This window comes from Vipera ursinii, assembly GCF_947247035.1.
Source record: "Vipera ursinii genome assembly, chromosome: 5".
Taxonomy (NCBI): domain Eukaryota; kingdom Metazoa; phylum Chordata; class Lepidosauria; order Squamata; family Viperidae; genus Vipera; species Vipera ursinii.
The window spans coordinates 72,912,752-72,929,905 of NC_139518.1; the positions used below are offsets into that span (position 1 = coordinate 72,912,752).

At 37.1% G+C, this 17,154-nt stretch overlaps 1 protein-coding gene across 3 annotated transcripts in view; it reads right to left on the reverse strand.

The window, feature by feature from the left end:
* Positions 1–17,154, reverse strand: part of PCGF5 (polycomb group ring finger 5) — a 41,428-nt gene that overhangs the window by 20,772 nt on the left and 3,502 nt on the right. For all 3 annotated transcript variants that reach the window (XM_083364141.1, XM_083364142.1, XM_083364143.1), the window contains exons 2-3: positions 1,424–1,730; positions 259–355 (exon numbers count right to left, since the gene is read on the reverse strand). In XM_083364141.1, coding sequence (XP_083220267.1) covers positions 259–355; positions 1,424–1,535 — 209 coding nt within the window. In that variant the 5' untranslated portion in view covers positions 1,536–1,730. The remainder of the gene's footprint in view (positions 1–258; positions 356–1,423; positions 1,731–17,154) is intronic.

Below are 17,154 nucleotides of genomic sequence, written 5' to 3' on the forward strand. Positions count from 1 at the left end.
AGTTTGATTGAAACAAGGCAGATCCTTTTGTTATATTTGAAACTAATTTAAAATGTGTGGCAAATTTTAATAATAATTGATTTTAACAAGATTCCATGACTAACATTTAGTTAAGGTGACAAAGAACTATTTTATTATTCTCAATTATCTAAAATGTTGGTAATTTGGAATTCCAGCACTATATATATTTGTTTCTTATTTCATAACATTGTTGCTAAACTGTTTTCCTTTAAAATAATTTATTAAATAACCTCTTACCGTAACATTTCTAATGGATTGGTCTCATGTACTTGATTGCCACATCTGGGACAATCATTGCTGTCTTCAAAGTGTTGCACAATACAACTCTTGCAGACTGCAAAATCAGATAAGATGTGTTTTAGGAAAATATGTAAATACTAACCGCAAATTACTGATTTTTTAAGGAAATCTAATAGCCCAAGATCTACTAGAAATATATCCTGATTTTCCACATGTTATTTGAAAACCCAAATGCTTGAGCTTGAAGATTCAAGACCATTCTTGCAATGAAGTTTTAAGATATCGAAGATTGTCAAATCAAGTTATGAAAGCTACAAAGAATTATGCCTGATTTAGCACTGTACAGTTTATGTGATTATTACGTCTATTTTTTATAGAGTTAAATATTGTACCTCATGCTTTCAGCCAATAACCTTGGAGGAGGAGATACCCTGAACACCTGTATGTGTTACAGTGGCTGTTGTTAACATATGGTAAGGGAGAGATATTTTTCTAAACACTTACAAATGTACCCTTTTCATTTATAGTATGTCTCCCACTCTGCTGAAAGTACTGATTCCTAGAACATCTGGATCTACTATCACGTGATGTGTCACGACGTATCGTGACTTTTTTTCCATTGCCGGCAATGGGGTGTGCGCCATGATGCATCTGGCTCACAGACTGGCAGTTTGACACCCTGATCTAGGCAGATGTTTCTTGCTGTCATATATGTTTGGTCTACTGGTTAAAGAAAACCGAGTATGACAGCCAGCTGGGTGACTTTGGGCCAACCAGTCCTTCTCAGCCCAATCCACAGCACTGTTGTGTGGGGAAAACAAAAAGCGTTATGTATGTTCACTTTGAGTTACTTATATAGTAATAAAGATAGGGATAAAACTATAATAAACAACAAAATAAATAAATGTAGGATAAAAATATAAATAAAACTTTGATCCTAGTATTAAAACTTCCTTCGCGGTTTCCAACTTCTTACTATTAATTAATAATTCGAACACATCTTGTAAGTGACAATGTATACTGAAATACATTCTAGTAAATATTAATCACTGATGGCTTCTAAATCACCAGCCTTAATCTCACAAGTGCCAAAGCATTGATTGATTAATGAGCACTAATTGCAGCAGGGGAAAAAAAGGATGCCTCACAAATCCCTACTTACAAGTATGGAGGCACTCGGTGACGGTAGTTGGCTTGATCAAATACCCTTTACAGATGCAGCAGGTGATATGCGGGTTGAAATCTTTCACAAAGTGCTTTCTCTGTGTAGCCATTTGTGGTACTAGCAGGCAGAATAAAGTGATCAGACTTGAGACCGTGGATTTGGAAGGCAAAAGATTTGGGATCACAGGAGCTGAGGTGCTGCTGGCTGCAGCTGGGCTTCTCCCAGCATTGGAGCAGGATCTGGATTCTCAAGAGGTGACAATGCTGAACCCCATTTTCTTTTTAGAGTTAGACATCTTTCAGCCCTGAAACAAACAAACCAAGGAAACAAATAAATTCCAGGAAATGGGAGACACATACCAGGGAGGAATTAGTTATGCTTCCCCCCTCCCTTTTCCTGCTCATTAAAACAGGAAGACCACTGCCTGCAAGAGTTTGTAGGGAAAGGTGGAGGAGGAACAGAAAAAAGAACGTAGAGGCAAGCCCACATTGCAGTCTTGCTTACCTCTTTCCTACCCCACACTGCTGAAAACCACAGCAGCAAAAAGGGAGGAGTTTGCAAGGGAACCTGGACGGGGAAGTTGTACGTTCCCTTCTTGAGCCATCCATAGGTGGCCCTTCATCTGGGGGAGCTTGCATCTTCCACAATCACTTATGGCCCAAGACTCTGAACCAGGAATGTGACTACTGCTCCCTGGCTCCTACCTGGCGGTTATCACCAGCCTCAGCAGGGGGGAAAAAGGACATGCACCCTCCCACCCTCTTCTTTGGTAGAGAGGCAGCCCACCTAAACCAAGCCTCAGCAGACGAGGCCTGTTCCCATCCCCTGATGCGAGTTGCTCTAATGTATGGGAAGACCACCTAATTGGGAACGATGGGTCAATTAAATGCAACGTTCTTGAAAAGTTGATCTGGCAAGGAGTTGGTAGAGGTCAACAAAAATGCACATCAAAACGTAAGTAGGATTTTAGATACATAGAAAGTGCCACCAGGAATACTGAAACTTCTCGTAAGATTAATTTTATTTTCATCATGCTCTCATTAAGATGGGTGACAATGATAAATATAGCAGGATCTGAAGAATGGGAGCTGAATTACTAGCAGCTCACAACAGACAAATCAAAGATGAAATTATGCCATTTCTGATCAAAATATCTGGTTTTAACACAACTGTAACATGAAAAACATTTTGTTCAGTAGTCGCAAAGGTGCTTTTTCAAGAGGCAACTGGACTTTCTTGTTAGTCTTTGAAGTCCAGTTGCCTCTTGAAAAAGCACCTTTGGGACAACCATGACCTGGATGACTGAGAATCTCCGTAGAATATTTTGTTCGGTAGGAATCATAGGTGCAGTCATTCAACAACATTATCTATTGTTTATATTTCCATAGTTTTATTTATAATGTTATTTTTTTCTGGCAATAAAAATTAAAACATCTGTTGGAGTATTTTGCACAAGCTGTTGCTGTGTAGCACAAAAACCAGACTTTTGGAGGAGTACTTTCTTAGGTTTTTCAATTCTGGGCTGGAAATTGTCATTTTGTAGTAATGCTTTTGACACAAATATCTGAAAGAAATGCTTCATAACATTCAGAAACCAGAGGAAGCAGTTTCGGAAGTAGCTGTGTGAGCCTGGCAAAAGACACGGCTGCTTTAATGATTCCAAGAAAGGTGCTTTGTTTATGCTCGGGTAGATTGCAAAGGACCTTTTTAAAAATACTCTGTACTGTCCTAATAAGGATTTCTAAACATTTCCTTTCAGTTAAAAAACAAAATATATTCAGATACTTAGTTCCATAATCTAGTGTAAACATAACTATATATAACTGAAAAGTTATTTTTCTTCATATATTTATTACTTTTGAATACTGACTTTCTTTCTTTATAGAATTCAGGTCAACACATAAGTGTATAGGGTAAACTTTTTATTAGTGTATAATCCACCTAATGACTAGAGACATACAGATTAACTTTGGAAAGTTTTTTTTCTTCCTGTGATTAAATAGGGCTGTGGGTTAGGACGCTGAGCTTGTTGATCAGAAGGTCTGCAGTTTGGCGGGTTGAATCCCGAGTGCCGCGTAACAGAGTGAGCGCCTGTTACTCGTCCCAGCTTCTGCCAACCTAGCACTTCGAAAGCACATAAAAATGCAAGTAGAAAAATAGGGACCACTACGGTGGGAAGGTAACAGCGTTCCGTGCACCTTTGGCGTATAGTCATGCCGGCCACATGACCACGGAGACGTCCTCGGACAAGCGCTGGCTCTTCGGCTTTGAAACGGAGATGAGCACCGGCCCCTAGAGTCGGAAACGACTAGCACGATGTGCGGGGGAACCTTTACCTTTACCTTATCTTTTTTTTCCCCCAGACTTATACAGAAGTCTGAAATAAGCCCACTGTAAGGTTAGCAGTGCAGGTGTCTAAACAGTTGAACAGAACAAAGCCACTTCCTATATCATAGCCTAGTTACTACATCCCTTATAATTCCTATTTTCTGTGCTGAGATGATGTGACTTGAAATACCAAAAATCTACAATAGTATTTCTCAAGCTCAATAACTTTTAAGATAGCCTGGACCTTAACACCCAGAACTCCCAGAATTCCCCAGCCAGCCTTCTAGACGTTGAAGGGTACACATCTTAAAGTCACAGATCTTGAGAAACACTGATCTAGACTAGAGGATATTTGATTTGATTACTACATTTCATAACCATATGATCATACAACTGCCTGAAAGAAAATGAGATGCTAAAGGGCAGCTCACAAAATGTAAGAAACAACATTTCACATTTCAAACGTATTTCTAATGATCAACGTGTAGGATTTTCCATACGTGATATCAGTTTCAAGGTAATTTTGAAAGTTGGGTGACTTCCTTATGTTTGAGCATCAACTTTTAAGCTTTACAGTATTTTCAACTAAATTGCTGAGTCATTTCCCTGTGTGTTTGAGATAAATGAAATACTGTTGTGGTCTTTTCTTTTTTCACAGAATATATTACAACTAAACAGATAAAAAGCAAATTTTACACAAGCAGCTACTTTACTACATTTACAATAGTGGCAGCAACTGAGTTTTATGGTCTGAAAATACAAGTGAAATCTGTTTTTGTAGAGAAACAAAAATGGAAAGTAAAAATAAAGCAGAATATTACTTTGGCCAGTAAAACATTAAAAGGATCTACTTGATCCTCAACATTTTTTTTGAGGATCAAGTAGAGGCTAAAGAACCAAGTTTAGAACTATCAAGTTGGGATGCAGAAAGGAGCTAGTTTTCTGCCTCTCCTTGCTGTCATCTAGTGGTTATCCAGATTTTTGCCCCCTGAATCTAGTAATCACACTTTAAGATGCCCACTGTTCTAAATTTTGGCTTACGATTATACTTTTCATTTGGTGTAAAACTAAACAAGTTCAATGCCAGCCCCCAACTTTGATAAATCTTCCACTAGTAAGAATGTCTTTCTCTGTGACCAGGAGGTCTATATAATGTTTTAATGGCTAAATATATTCAGCCCATTGGATTCAAGGGAAAAGAGAAAAGAGAGAGAAACACAACTACCGTATTTCTATAATATTATTACTACTACCACCACTACTACTACTGCACATTACTGTTCTACCAGCCTAAAGCTGGCAACGGTTTAGGGGTTGTTAAAATACTTCATCACCACAGTACAATTTCTCAGTACACAAGTTGACAAAAAATTAGAAATGTGCTCAATATAAGATATACGAATTACAAGAAGCTCCCAGAGCAGTTTTTTTCAAACTTGGCAACTCTAAGATGTATTATGGCTGGGGAATTCTGGGAATTGAAGTCCATATATTTTAAAGTTGTCAAGTTTGAAAAACAGTCTTGAGTTTGACTGTATTTGAACTGTGGTTCAAAAATACATCAAAACAAAACTGTTATTGACAATTATTAATAATCAGACTTACATCCACCTTTCATTTAGAAGATCAAGATGGCATACATAGCATTCCTCCTCTATTTTTTCTCTACCACAACAATCCTGACAAATAGGTTGGACTGGGACAGTAACTGGTCCAAAGTCCTAGTTAGTTTCCATGTCTGAATATCTTTCTTTTAGGGCATTACAGATTCAATCCCAAAAAGGTGCTTTTGTAATTGTGGGAATATCAATGTACCACCATTCTACAACTCTAGAAAGTACGGTTTCTTTCTTTCCTTCTCAAGTAGTGCTCCCATATTTGGATGGTAACAAAATGAATAGCAGCCAGCAGATACAAAAAACTTTTTCCTGCTATCTAATGATCTCGATTTTTGCATCCATGTTGTTAACCCTATCTAAATCCAGAAATTAGAAGTTGGTTCAAACATTTCAGTTAAAGTGATGCCTTGCAATGCCTTGTCTTTCTCACTAGATAATCCATAGTTATTTTCACTGAGATATAGCATCTGACACCGTAAAATACCCTGTAGCTCTGGATGAAATGCTAATATGCAGGAGAAGGAAGACAAATGACAATACCTTAATATTTGATAATGACATTCAAATGCCATTTTATGTAACTATTTTCATACAGTGGGGTAGGTGAATCTGAAGAATTATATATGCTACAATGGAGTAAAATAAATGTTGTTGTTAGCTGTGAAGTTGTATCCGACCCAGCATTAGGCTTCAGGTGCTTTGGAGAATAGCTTGATTCCCTCTTCTTTGTGGTAGCCCCTGAGATATTGGAACACTGCTATCCTGTCACCCCTAGTCCTTCTCTTCATTAAAATGTTGTTGTTAGTTGCGAAGTCGTGTCCGATCCATCGCGACCCTATGGACAACGTTCCTCCAGGCCTTACTGTCCTCTACCATCTTCTGGAGCCCATTTAAGCTCACACCTACTGCTTCAGTAACTCCATCCAGCCACCTCATTCTCTGTCGTCCCCTTCTTCTATTGCCCTCAATCTTTCCCAGCATTAGGCTCTTCTCCAGTGAGTCCTTCCTTCTCATTAGGTGGCCAAAGTATTTGAGTTTTAGCTTCAGGATCTGGCCTTCTAAAGAGCAGTCAGGGTTGATTTCCTCTAGGACTGACCGGTTTGATCGCCTTGCAGTCCAGCACCACAGTTCAAAGGCTTCAATTCTTTGGCGCTCAGCCTTTTTTATGGTCCAACTTTCACTGCCATACATTGCAACTGGGAAGACCATATTCTTGACTATACACACTTTTGTTGACAGGGTGATGTCTCTGCTTTTTAGTGTGCTGTCTAGATTTGCCATGGCTTTCCTCCCGAGGAGCAAGTGTCTTTTAATTTCTTGGCTACAGTCCCCATCTGCAGTGATCTTGGAGCCCAGGAAAATAAAATCTGTCACTACCTCCATTTCTTCCCCATCTATTTGCCAGGAATTGAGAGGGCCGGATGCCATGATCTTGGTTTTCTTAATGTTACGTTTCAACCCAAGTTTTGCACTCTGCTTCTTCACCCGCAACAAGAGGCTCTTTAGTTCTTCTTCACTTTCTCCCATTAGAGTGGTATCATCTGCATATCTTAGGTTGTTGATATTTCTTCCGGCAATCTTAATTCCAACTTTTCATTCATCTAGCCCTGCCTTTCTCATGATGTACTCTGCATATAAGTTAAATAGGCAGGGCGACAGTATACAGCCTTGACGGACTCCTTTCCCAATTTTGAACCAATCAGTGGTTCCGTGTCCAGTTCTCAGTGTTGCTTCTTGGCCCACATATAGGTTTCTCAAGAGACAAATAAGATGGTCTGGTACACCCATCTCTTTAAGAACTTGCCACAGTTTGTTGTGATCCACACAATCAAAGGCTTTAGCATAGTCAATGAAGCAGAAGTAGATGTTTTTCTGGAACTCTCTAGCTTTCTCCATGATCCAGCGTATGTTGGCAATTTGATCTCTAGTTCCTCTGCCTCTTTGAAAACCTGCCTGTACTTCTGGTAGTTCTCGATCCACATACTGCTGGAGTCTAGCTTGTAGGATTTTAAGCATAACTTTACTAGCATGAGAAATGAGTGCAATGGTGCGATAGTTTGAACATTCTTTGGCACTGCCTTTCTTTGGAATTGGAATGTAAACTGATCTTTTCCAATCCTGTGGCCACTGTTGAGTTTTCCAAGTTTGCTGGCAAATTGAGTGTAGCACTTTTACTGCATCATCTTTTAAGATTTTGAATAGCTCAGCTGGAAAATGTAAAATAAATACATTTCCACTAAAGCAACATTGTTTCCAAATATAATAGGGTATTTCAGATAGCTGCAAATAGCAGTTCATGGATTTAGAAACAGTATCCTACATTTTTAAAAATGCTTAATAATTTTTTTAATTATGGTCACAGACCAGCATTACAAATAACAGCAACAATAATAATAAAAGTTACAATTAGTGGTGGATTATTTGTGAGCAATCAAAATCTGCCTAATTTTGTAAACAATATAACAAAATTTAGCTACATTCAAAGACACTAGTTATAATGCTCTGATAATAGCAATTGTATGTATAAAAAAATATCAGTGTTTCCTGGGTGTTTTATCAGAGTCGTTATAGAAGTCACAGCACAGTAGGACATGAGCTGTAGTTTCAATAGCTCCTTGTCCATAGGAGCGTAGGCTCAACTCATATAGAATTTTGTTATACTAGCCCTCTAAAATTGGTGTGAGAAGTGCACTGCAGCGTGCTAAAATTAGTGCCCTTCGGAGTTTGGGGAGTTATATCATGTAGGTATCTCACTGCTTTGAAAAGAGGAGTTTGACTGCTCAAAGAAAATGTTCTTAGGAAAAGCAGACTTATCTTGCTAGTCTTCCAAGTCTTTGGTAAAGTTGTTTAAATGTACTAAGTGCACACTCATATCCCATCATTATCAGCACATCTCTGGTGCTTTAAATACAGTAGTGGCCAAAATTGTGGAAAAGTGTATTTTTGAGGTTTGATGGCTAATAACACCACTTTTTTGTGCCATAAAATTATATATCAATGGAAAGATAATTTAATCAAGATTGTAATGCAACATAGCCTGTTCAATTATCTGTACTGTATTCTATGAAAAGTTATAGCCAAATAACCAGAAAAAGGAAGCACAACTTGCTTAGGTTGATATCAGGTAGCTTTCCTTCTTCTGATTGTAGCCAATGAGCACGAGTGTTTAGAGAGCCAATCAGGTGTCATCTTGTTTAGGCAATGAGCCAATCAGATCACAGTAGGATTCAGTTATTGATGTCATGTATTGAAGCTGAGAGGAGGACGTTTGTCAGTGTGTTATGTGATCACTATCAAGTTGGTTGGTTTTTTTTTCATTTAGTGAGCTTGTAAAACGTAATATAATTAAAGTAATGGTGCAAAGAGTTCACTGGTCGCCCAGAAAGCAATGTAAAATAGTATTATTAACTGAAAAGGCTACAGTTGTAAAGAAGTTAGAAGAAAATTGGTGGAAACTTAACCAAAGGTGGCATTTCTACTTTACACTTTTCCCAAAAGGTTTCCACAACTTTGGCCACTACTTTATTAGAATCTCTTGAATAAATGTTGAACTCATCCATATATAACCAACTATTATTCTGATTAGGTATAGTGTGTTTTTCTCCCCTTCCGTTCAAACCTGTCTAATTCCCAGAGACTTCCTGGAAAAGTCCCTCCGGTTTTCTTGGTAAGGTTTTTCATAAGTGATTTGCCTTTGCCTCCTTTTTAGGGCTGAGAGAAAGTGATTGGCCCAAAGCCATCCAGTGGGTTTTGTGCTTCAGGCGGGACTAGAACTCACTGTCTTCCAGTTTCCAGAATGATGCCTTAACCACCAAACTGGTTCTCTTGATCTGCTTAGAATAACCTAATACCAGTTGCATTACACAGGAAACCCACTGAACTTATACTAGATCAGGGGTGGCTGGCATGGCTGGCTCAGGAATTCTGGGAGTTGAAGTCCACAAATCATAAAACAGCCAAGGTTCCCCACCCCGGTACTAGATCATCTTAACTTCATCATCCCAGTATGATTGATACATCCTGCAGAGTATGACTGCAAGCATGCTTTGAACAAATCCAGTTCAAACTGTTACTGTATAGTATACAGGTCTGCAGCATACGGCTCCGGAGCCGCATGCGGCTCTTTCAGCCATCTCCTGCGGCTCCCAGTCCTCTGCCATGTGCAGTCCCCCCCAAAAAAAAGTGGGACTAAAAAAGTGCAATCAATTCAAATATGCAGGGTAGGTGCATATCTCGCCTTGGCTCCACTCTTCAAACCCTTTTCTGCACATGCGCGCATGTACGCACATGCGCACACATTTTTTGCAGCTCCCAGTTTTTCCTTTTGTGAGGGAACTGGTTCCGAGTGGCTCTTTCACTGTTTCAGGTTGCTGACCCCTGGTATAGTAGTTGTAATTCCCCCCCCCCCCCACATAGTTTTATTTTCTAACGCAGCTCACTTTTCAAAAACATACTAATTTTTTAATCACACGTGTACAGATTCAAAATGGAATCTGAACTCCTTCTGTGAACTGTTCCTGGTATGAATTATTATTCCTGAATTACTAGGCATGGTTTTGGCATACAATTGACAACGTAGGTTGCATCTCATACCTAAAGCAAAAGGCAGCTTGGGAAAGTTCTGCTTGCTCAAACATGTGAAAATGTACCAGGTTTCATTTCACACAGTATAAAAAGGTTCAAGATGTGCTTCAAACAATGATGCCTCCCTTGTTTCAAAATAAAGAAAATGGGTGGAATCCACAGTACTGTACTTTTGACCATTAATGACTAATAGTTCTCAGCCTTCCTGTCTCAGGTATTTGAAGCTGCTTGTAGTTAGCACAAATAGCACAGTGTATGCATCTTTAATCAAAGAAAACCTATTTAACCTATTTTTCTCCCAGAAAAAAACATCTTTGAAAATCAATAAAAATTGCAAAGACAGAAACCTGTGCATTGTATTTTATTTAGACCAGAATGCACACTTAAGGCAGAAACCAGACACTACTATTCATTGTATTTTTTGCTAAACATTTATAGTATTTTCTTCATACTTACTAATTATACACCTTCCACATACACACCCTGGCCAGTCTACAATATGTTATTTTTATTTCAATTTAGCCCTGATTGTGGAATTTGCCTTTTGCCGAGTGATTTCTTTTGACCTTGACTGGTGATACAATTTTATTATCTGATGTAAAAATTAACATGGAATTAGCAAATCTATGGGTATCACTTCAGATTAATTCTGATTCTGGGAACATTAAAGACAATAAAATGTTTTGCAGTAAATCTGCAAAATCCTTTTCTCATCTCCTCTCTACAAGAAACAGTAACTTATTGTCCTAGTCCTGGAGATTCCTGTACATGTTTATTAATTGCACTGAAAATCTATGCCAATCCAAAAACTTATTAATTAAACTAAGTATGGCAATTAAAATAGATATAATGACAAAAGAATCAAAGCTATTTTCCTGACTGAAATAATGAAAAGTTTCATGTTATAGATATCTTTAGAAATTTTTACAATCTAGATGCAATTTTAATTAAGATGTTAGTTGCACTCTGGATCTCAAGATTGCAGACCACTTTCACAATAAAATATTGAATTTCTATCCATCCAGATCCTAGAACAAACACAAGCTGTATTTGTTTTTTTTATTACATCCTGAATATTTTCTTGCCACAAATCCAGCAATTGTTAAGAAACTTCTCCCCACAAAATGTTTTCATTACCATCCCCTTAAGTATAAAAAAGAGATAGCTTCTCTTATTTTTAAAATGTTTTTCACTAATAAATGACATTGCTATGTATAGTTCTATTTTAAATACATTTTTTAAATGGTACCATTTGAGACCTAAGGTAAAGGTAAAGGTTCCCCCACACATGCATGCTAGTCGTTGCCGACTCTAGGGGCCGGTGCTCATCTCCGTTTCAAAGCCGAAGAGCCAGCACTTGTCTGAGGACGTCTCCGTGGTTATGTGGCCGGCATGACTAGACGCCAAAGGCGCACGGAACGCTGTTACCTTCCCACTGTAGTGGTCCCTATTTTTCTACTTGCATTTTTACGTGCTTTCGAACTGTTAGGTTGGCAGAAGCTGGGACGAGTAACAGGCGCTCACTCTGTTACGCAGCATTCGGGATTCGACCCACCAAACTGGCGATCTTCTGATCGACAAGCTCAGCGTCCTAACCCACTGAGCCACCGCGTCCCTTTTTGAGACCTGCTATAGGGTTAATCTGCTGGAGTAAAACTGAAGGAACCTGGATGGAAGCAGTTGCTGGTCAGCAACCTGGAGTTACTAGAATCGTTACCTCTGCCTAATCCTGACTGATTCCATTCTCTACTGTATCTTTTCCATTTCCATTTCATTCTTTGGTTTGTCTTATGATGGTACCTAGAAAATGTTCTTGAGTTTATTATATGTGCAGCTCTTTTGTGATTTTTTTTCTGTACAGTTATAGAGTACAGCAGGAATTGAAACTAATCCTTTGCAAGGTAATGGTAAAATGTTTTAAGAGAAATGTGATGCAGAAAGAGCAAGTACTTCTCAATTTAAGAAATCAGTTCATATATATTAATGACCAGCAGTTGTAACGGAAAAGAGACACACTCTTTTCTTGAAAAATGACATACTTCAGTCAACTTTTGGGGTGACTGCAGGGGCAGGGGGAAATTTGGAATGACATGTTTATTACAGCAAAAGTGACAATGGTATACAAATATGTAAGTCAACAGGACTAGCACACTGATTTCCAACTTTTTTGCTTCTCCTAAAATGGGACCCATTTATAATTCAAACATGTTTTGGTTCAGCACAGAAATTTTATAAAAGCTGTCATACCCCATGCATTTTAAACACACTCATATATTTAAGACTTGTATTTTCTCCTATATAATCCAGTATGCTCTGAAGAACACTGAAATAACTATATTCTTTTATTTTGTAGTATGATGTATCCAACGATGTAAAGACACAGTGGAATAATATCTTAGAGACAAGAAAATACACTTTATGGAGTGATTATAGCTGTACTTTTAAAACTGTTAACAGTTCTGATCATTATATCTTAAAAACATTGAAGAGCTAAAAAAAAGGCAGAAAAAAATCATTCAAAGTGATCATACAGCTTCAGCGACTCTGATATTTATTTATTAGTTGAATTTATATACCGCCCTATTCCCAAAGGACTCATATAAAGGCTACAATAATTGGGAAGCTTTAACTTTGAAGAAAAAAAGACAATAAGTGTTGTATGATTAAGATATGCACAGTACATATATGTATAAAGAAGTATCATACAGAAAAATAAGAATCTTGGGTCATCCACTGAGTTGAAATTGTAGAAATTCAAATTTTAAAAAAATCTTCACACGGCATAATTTATTTTTGGTACTATCAGAATAAATCAAACCACAAATTTAAATTGCTTAAGAGAGGTTAAAGTAAATTCATGGAGGTTAAGGTTATTAGTGGATAATAATATTGGAGGCAACAGGCCTCATGATGTCAGTTACAGAAGACGCTACATTTGTGATCTGCTTATAGGATTTCTGTAGGATCTGGATGATCATTGTGAGAATAAAAGGCTGGATGTGGATTATTTGGAATGATTAATTACATTTCTTCTTATATCTTTTTCCTTGCCACTTTTGACTAACTTTTGTGATAAATTTTAATAAAAAATTAAAACAATGCCACTCTTAAAAAAGATCTGCCTTTACATTTTTAAAATAGATAGGTGAAGAATCATAACATCTGCATGTTCATAGGTGGAAATTTCCTTCATCTACTTCTGAAAATTATTTACTGATGAAATTACTATAACCCAGTTTAAGAAACTTATAGGAAAGCAAGCTTTTGGACAATTCCTTATTTCAGGTTAAGAACTACAATATAAATTGGATATTGTTGATTGGGAGCCACCCAGAGTTTAATATAAGATGAATGCCTATATAAATGTATGAATGAATGAATGCAGATAGTCCTTGACTTTTATAAGTTCATTTAATGACTATTTGAAGTTAACGAGGTTTTTAACAGAATAACAGAGTTGGAAGGGACCTTGGGAGATCTTCTAGTCCAACCCTGTGCTCAAGCAGGAAACCAATGCAGCATGCCCAGGATCATGTGATCAAAATTCAAACGCTTGGCAACTGACTCATATTTATGACAGTTGGTGTTCCAGGGTCATGTGATCTCCTTTTGTGACCCTTCTGACGAACAAAGTGAATAGGAAAGCCAAACTCACTTAACAACTGTGTTACTAACTTAACAACTGTGGCAAGAAAGATTGTAAAATGGGGCAAAATTCACTTAAGAACTGTTTCACTTAGCATCAGAAATTTTGGGCTGAATTGTGGTCCTGAGGACTACCTGTAAATAAATCCACATTCAGATGCATATCCTAAATACTGGCACAATTCAGAGCACTGACATGACACAATTGATTGTCCTTTCACATGCATATTGCAATTATAGTCTTGTGCAAGTTGTTATATGTTGTATCTGGTTCACTTACATTAGAACTAGATTATGAAGACAGGTATATTTGATATGGGTATTATCAATGAGAAGGTCTTTATAATACCAAAGACTGCATATATGTATGCAAATTGATATTATAAAAGTTAACATATTTGCTGTGACCAGCACAGCAAAAGATATCAATATCAATAATGCTGTTCTGCAACATTTTATTTACAAAATTCACGTCAGCATGCACATTTTAGGTGGTATACATGCTAATCTGCTAAACTAATACCTATGGAATTCTCTGGAATTATCAGCAATGCTAATCTATTGTAAATAAATAGGGTTTATTACATGACTAGTACTTTTATCATATGGCATATGAAATTTGTCCATCCTTACCACATTTTACTTAGACAATCCTTTTGTTAGAAGTTCTAACTACCGTATGCATAACTGCAGTAACACACAAGATAGTTTTTCAGAGACTTGAATTCATATATAAAGCCTTTTATGACTTGGTACTAAATTATCTGCAGGATGATATTTTTCCACTAGAATTGGCTCCATCGCTTTCTGCCACGAGAAACATTGGCCAAGTATAATTATTGAGGATTTGGGTGGGCAAAAGCCCAGAAGCACTGTTTTTCTGTAATGGTGCTGGCCGTCTGAAACAGCCTTCCACAGGAGGTTTTTCTGTCTCTCACATTAGTTTCGGGAAAAGTTAAAAAAAAGAGCTTTTCTGAGCTCTTTTTGAGAAATTTTAACATCTTTGTAAGATATTTTGGTTGATTCACATAGTCTCTTTTAAGGTAGACCTCACTTATTGCCTCATTTAGCAACCAGAGACATGATTGTGTTAAAAGTAACACCTGATAAAGAAATATCATGAAGTTGTACTTTAAAAAGAATAATAATGATTTGACCAAGTTTTTCATATGCAAACCATTTATAAATGAAGAATATTCTAGATAAAACACTTCAACTTTTATGCATGGATTTGTATCTATAGCAGTTTGAAAACTAATGAAAAAATAGCATAGTGCCACCACTATCATTGTTTATTTGTCTGTTAAACCTACCACCCATCTCGCAGTGGGATTTCTCTGAGTAGCTTGCAACTGTTATATACCGCTTCATAGTGCTTTACATTATGTACTTTACCCTCTCTAAGTTGTTTACAATGTTAGCATATTGCCCCCAACAATTTGGGTCCTCATTTTACCAACATCAGAAGAATAGAGTGCTTGAGCCGTTCAGAATTGAACTCCTGGAGTGAGCAGTGAGTTCTTTGCAATAGATATATATTGCGATATAAACGCACAATACATACATATATAAATACACACACACACAGAGAGAGAGAGACTTACGATGTTCTCACAAGACCCAGAAGAGTTACAAAGACCTGCATAGAGCAGGAGAACCATTTGGCTTATAAATAAACCTGAAAAAGAGCCAGGTTATGTTTAACAAATTCAGTAAAGAAAGAAAAAAAGTTATGTTTGGAGAAAAACAAGATGTAGTAAACCAGTATACCTTGGCCGATGGATCTCAATGGAAGGTGATAAAATAATGGAAATTGAATGGCGTGTTAAAAGTGATTGGCAGGTAATCAGCAAGCTAAGCATAATTTTCAAGAACAACCTCTCCGTATGCCTGAAATGTTTTTGGTCAGTGTGTGTTACCTTCTCTAACATATGCCAGTGAAACATGGACACCAACTTCGATACAAAAGCTATGAGTGGTGCAAAGAGCCATGGAAAGATACATGCTTGGCATCACTAGACAAGATAGAAAGACCTGCACATGGATTAGAGAACAAACAAAAGTATAGGATATCATCAAGAGAGTAAAAGAATTGAAATGGAAATGGGCTGGTCATGTAGCAAGAAGAACTGATGGCAGGTGGATCAAGGCAGTCATAGAATGGACCCCACTTGATAAAAAGTCTCTACGAAAGACATCAGCAAGTATTGTGGGCCCAATTGGCAAAAGAAAGCTCAGGATCATAGAGGTTGGAAACATACAGAAGAGGCCTTCATCCTGCAGTGGATAGACAGTGGCTAAAATGATGATCTATTCTATTTTTCTTTCATAAGCACTAAATTATTATGGCATACAATAATTTAAAATTGCATGAAATATAAAACATAACATCAGGATTGAAATTTTGATGATCTAAGAACAGAAAGTTCTTGATTAATGCTTTTCTGGTTCGTATAACCAAATACTTTGAATAATATTCCTGTTTCTTTTTCCCCATAAGGGTAACCCTCTAGGCATTCTCACTCTCATAGGATAATGAAAAATCCCACCAATTGCTGGTATTCAGGAAAGCTTCTGAGGATTGATAAATATACTATGTTCTCTTCTTCCAGTAGGCAAACTGTTATCATGACTATTTTCCTTGCTGTCTTAATGGATAGGAAGATTTAATATTATTGGTTGGTGAATTTTTATCTAGCTATTTTATTTTGTATTATTTGTATTGTTTATAAGCCATTTAGAGTTTTCAGAATTAATGGAATATAAATTGCAATAATACATATATTTAATTAAAAAGACCAACCCCCCCCCCAATATGTAACTCAGATGGAAGTCTTCAAAGTTTTTCATATTTAGTAATATATTTTCACATGATGAATTTGTAGCTAAGCCTATTAGAACCAACTACTGCTACTTATATTTCTGTGAACTTCTGGGCTACAACTTCCTCTGCAAATGACAGAAAGTAACATCCTGATCAGAAGCTAAGAAAGCTACGAATATGCAAATTAGCTAGTGTAGTTCAAAGTCACAGTAACACTGAGTCTATAAACATCTACCCACACTTTAGTCTCTAGTGAGGATAAGCATGGATAAAAAAGACATTGTCGTAATTACAAAAAAATCAGTATTTATGTTGCATAAATGCTTTCTAAATCACAAAACTCATTAAATATTGTATCTCAGATGTTCTTATAGGATCTGAGCAAGATCTGAATCTATTAGACAGAGCTGATACTTTAACCAGCTTGTACAAGGATGAAGTTTTCAGGTCTCCTCATAAAGATAGGCAAGAAAGTTAAAGAGAAAAGGCAACATATGATACAATATATGAATACTGTTGAAGCAAGGATAATTTGTAAGGTTAGAAAGTCATGGTAAAGTTTAATAAATTGTACCGGTAGAAATTAAATTCAAGTTAAATTTCTACTGATCTTTTGCTTTCAGCTTATTTTGCCCACTACTCCTTACTCTTTCTTACTTTGTTCAATGAAAGGGAAAGACATGCTGGATACATATACATATTGTTCATCTTTTTAGCCATTCTGCAGC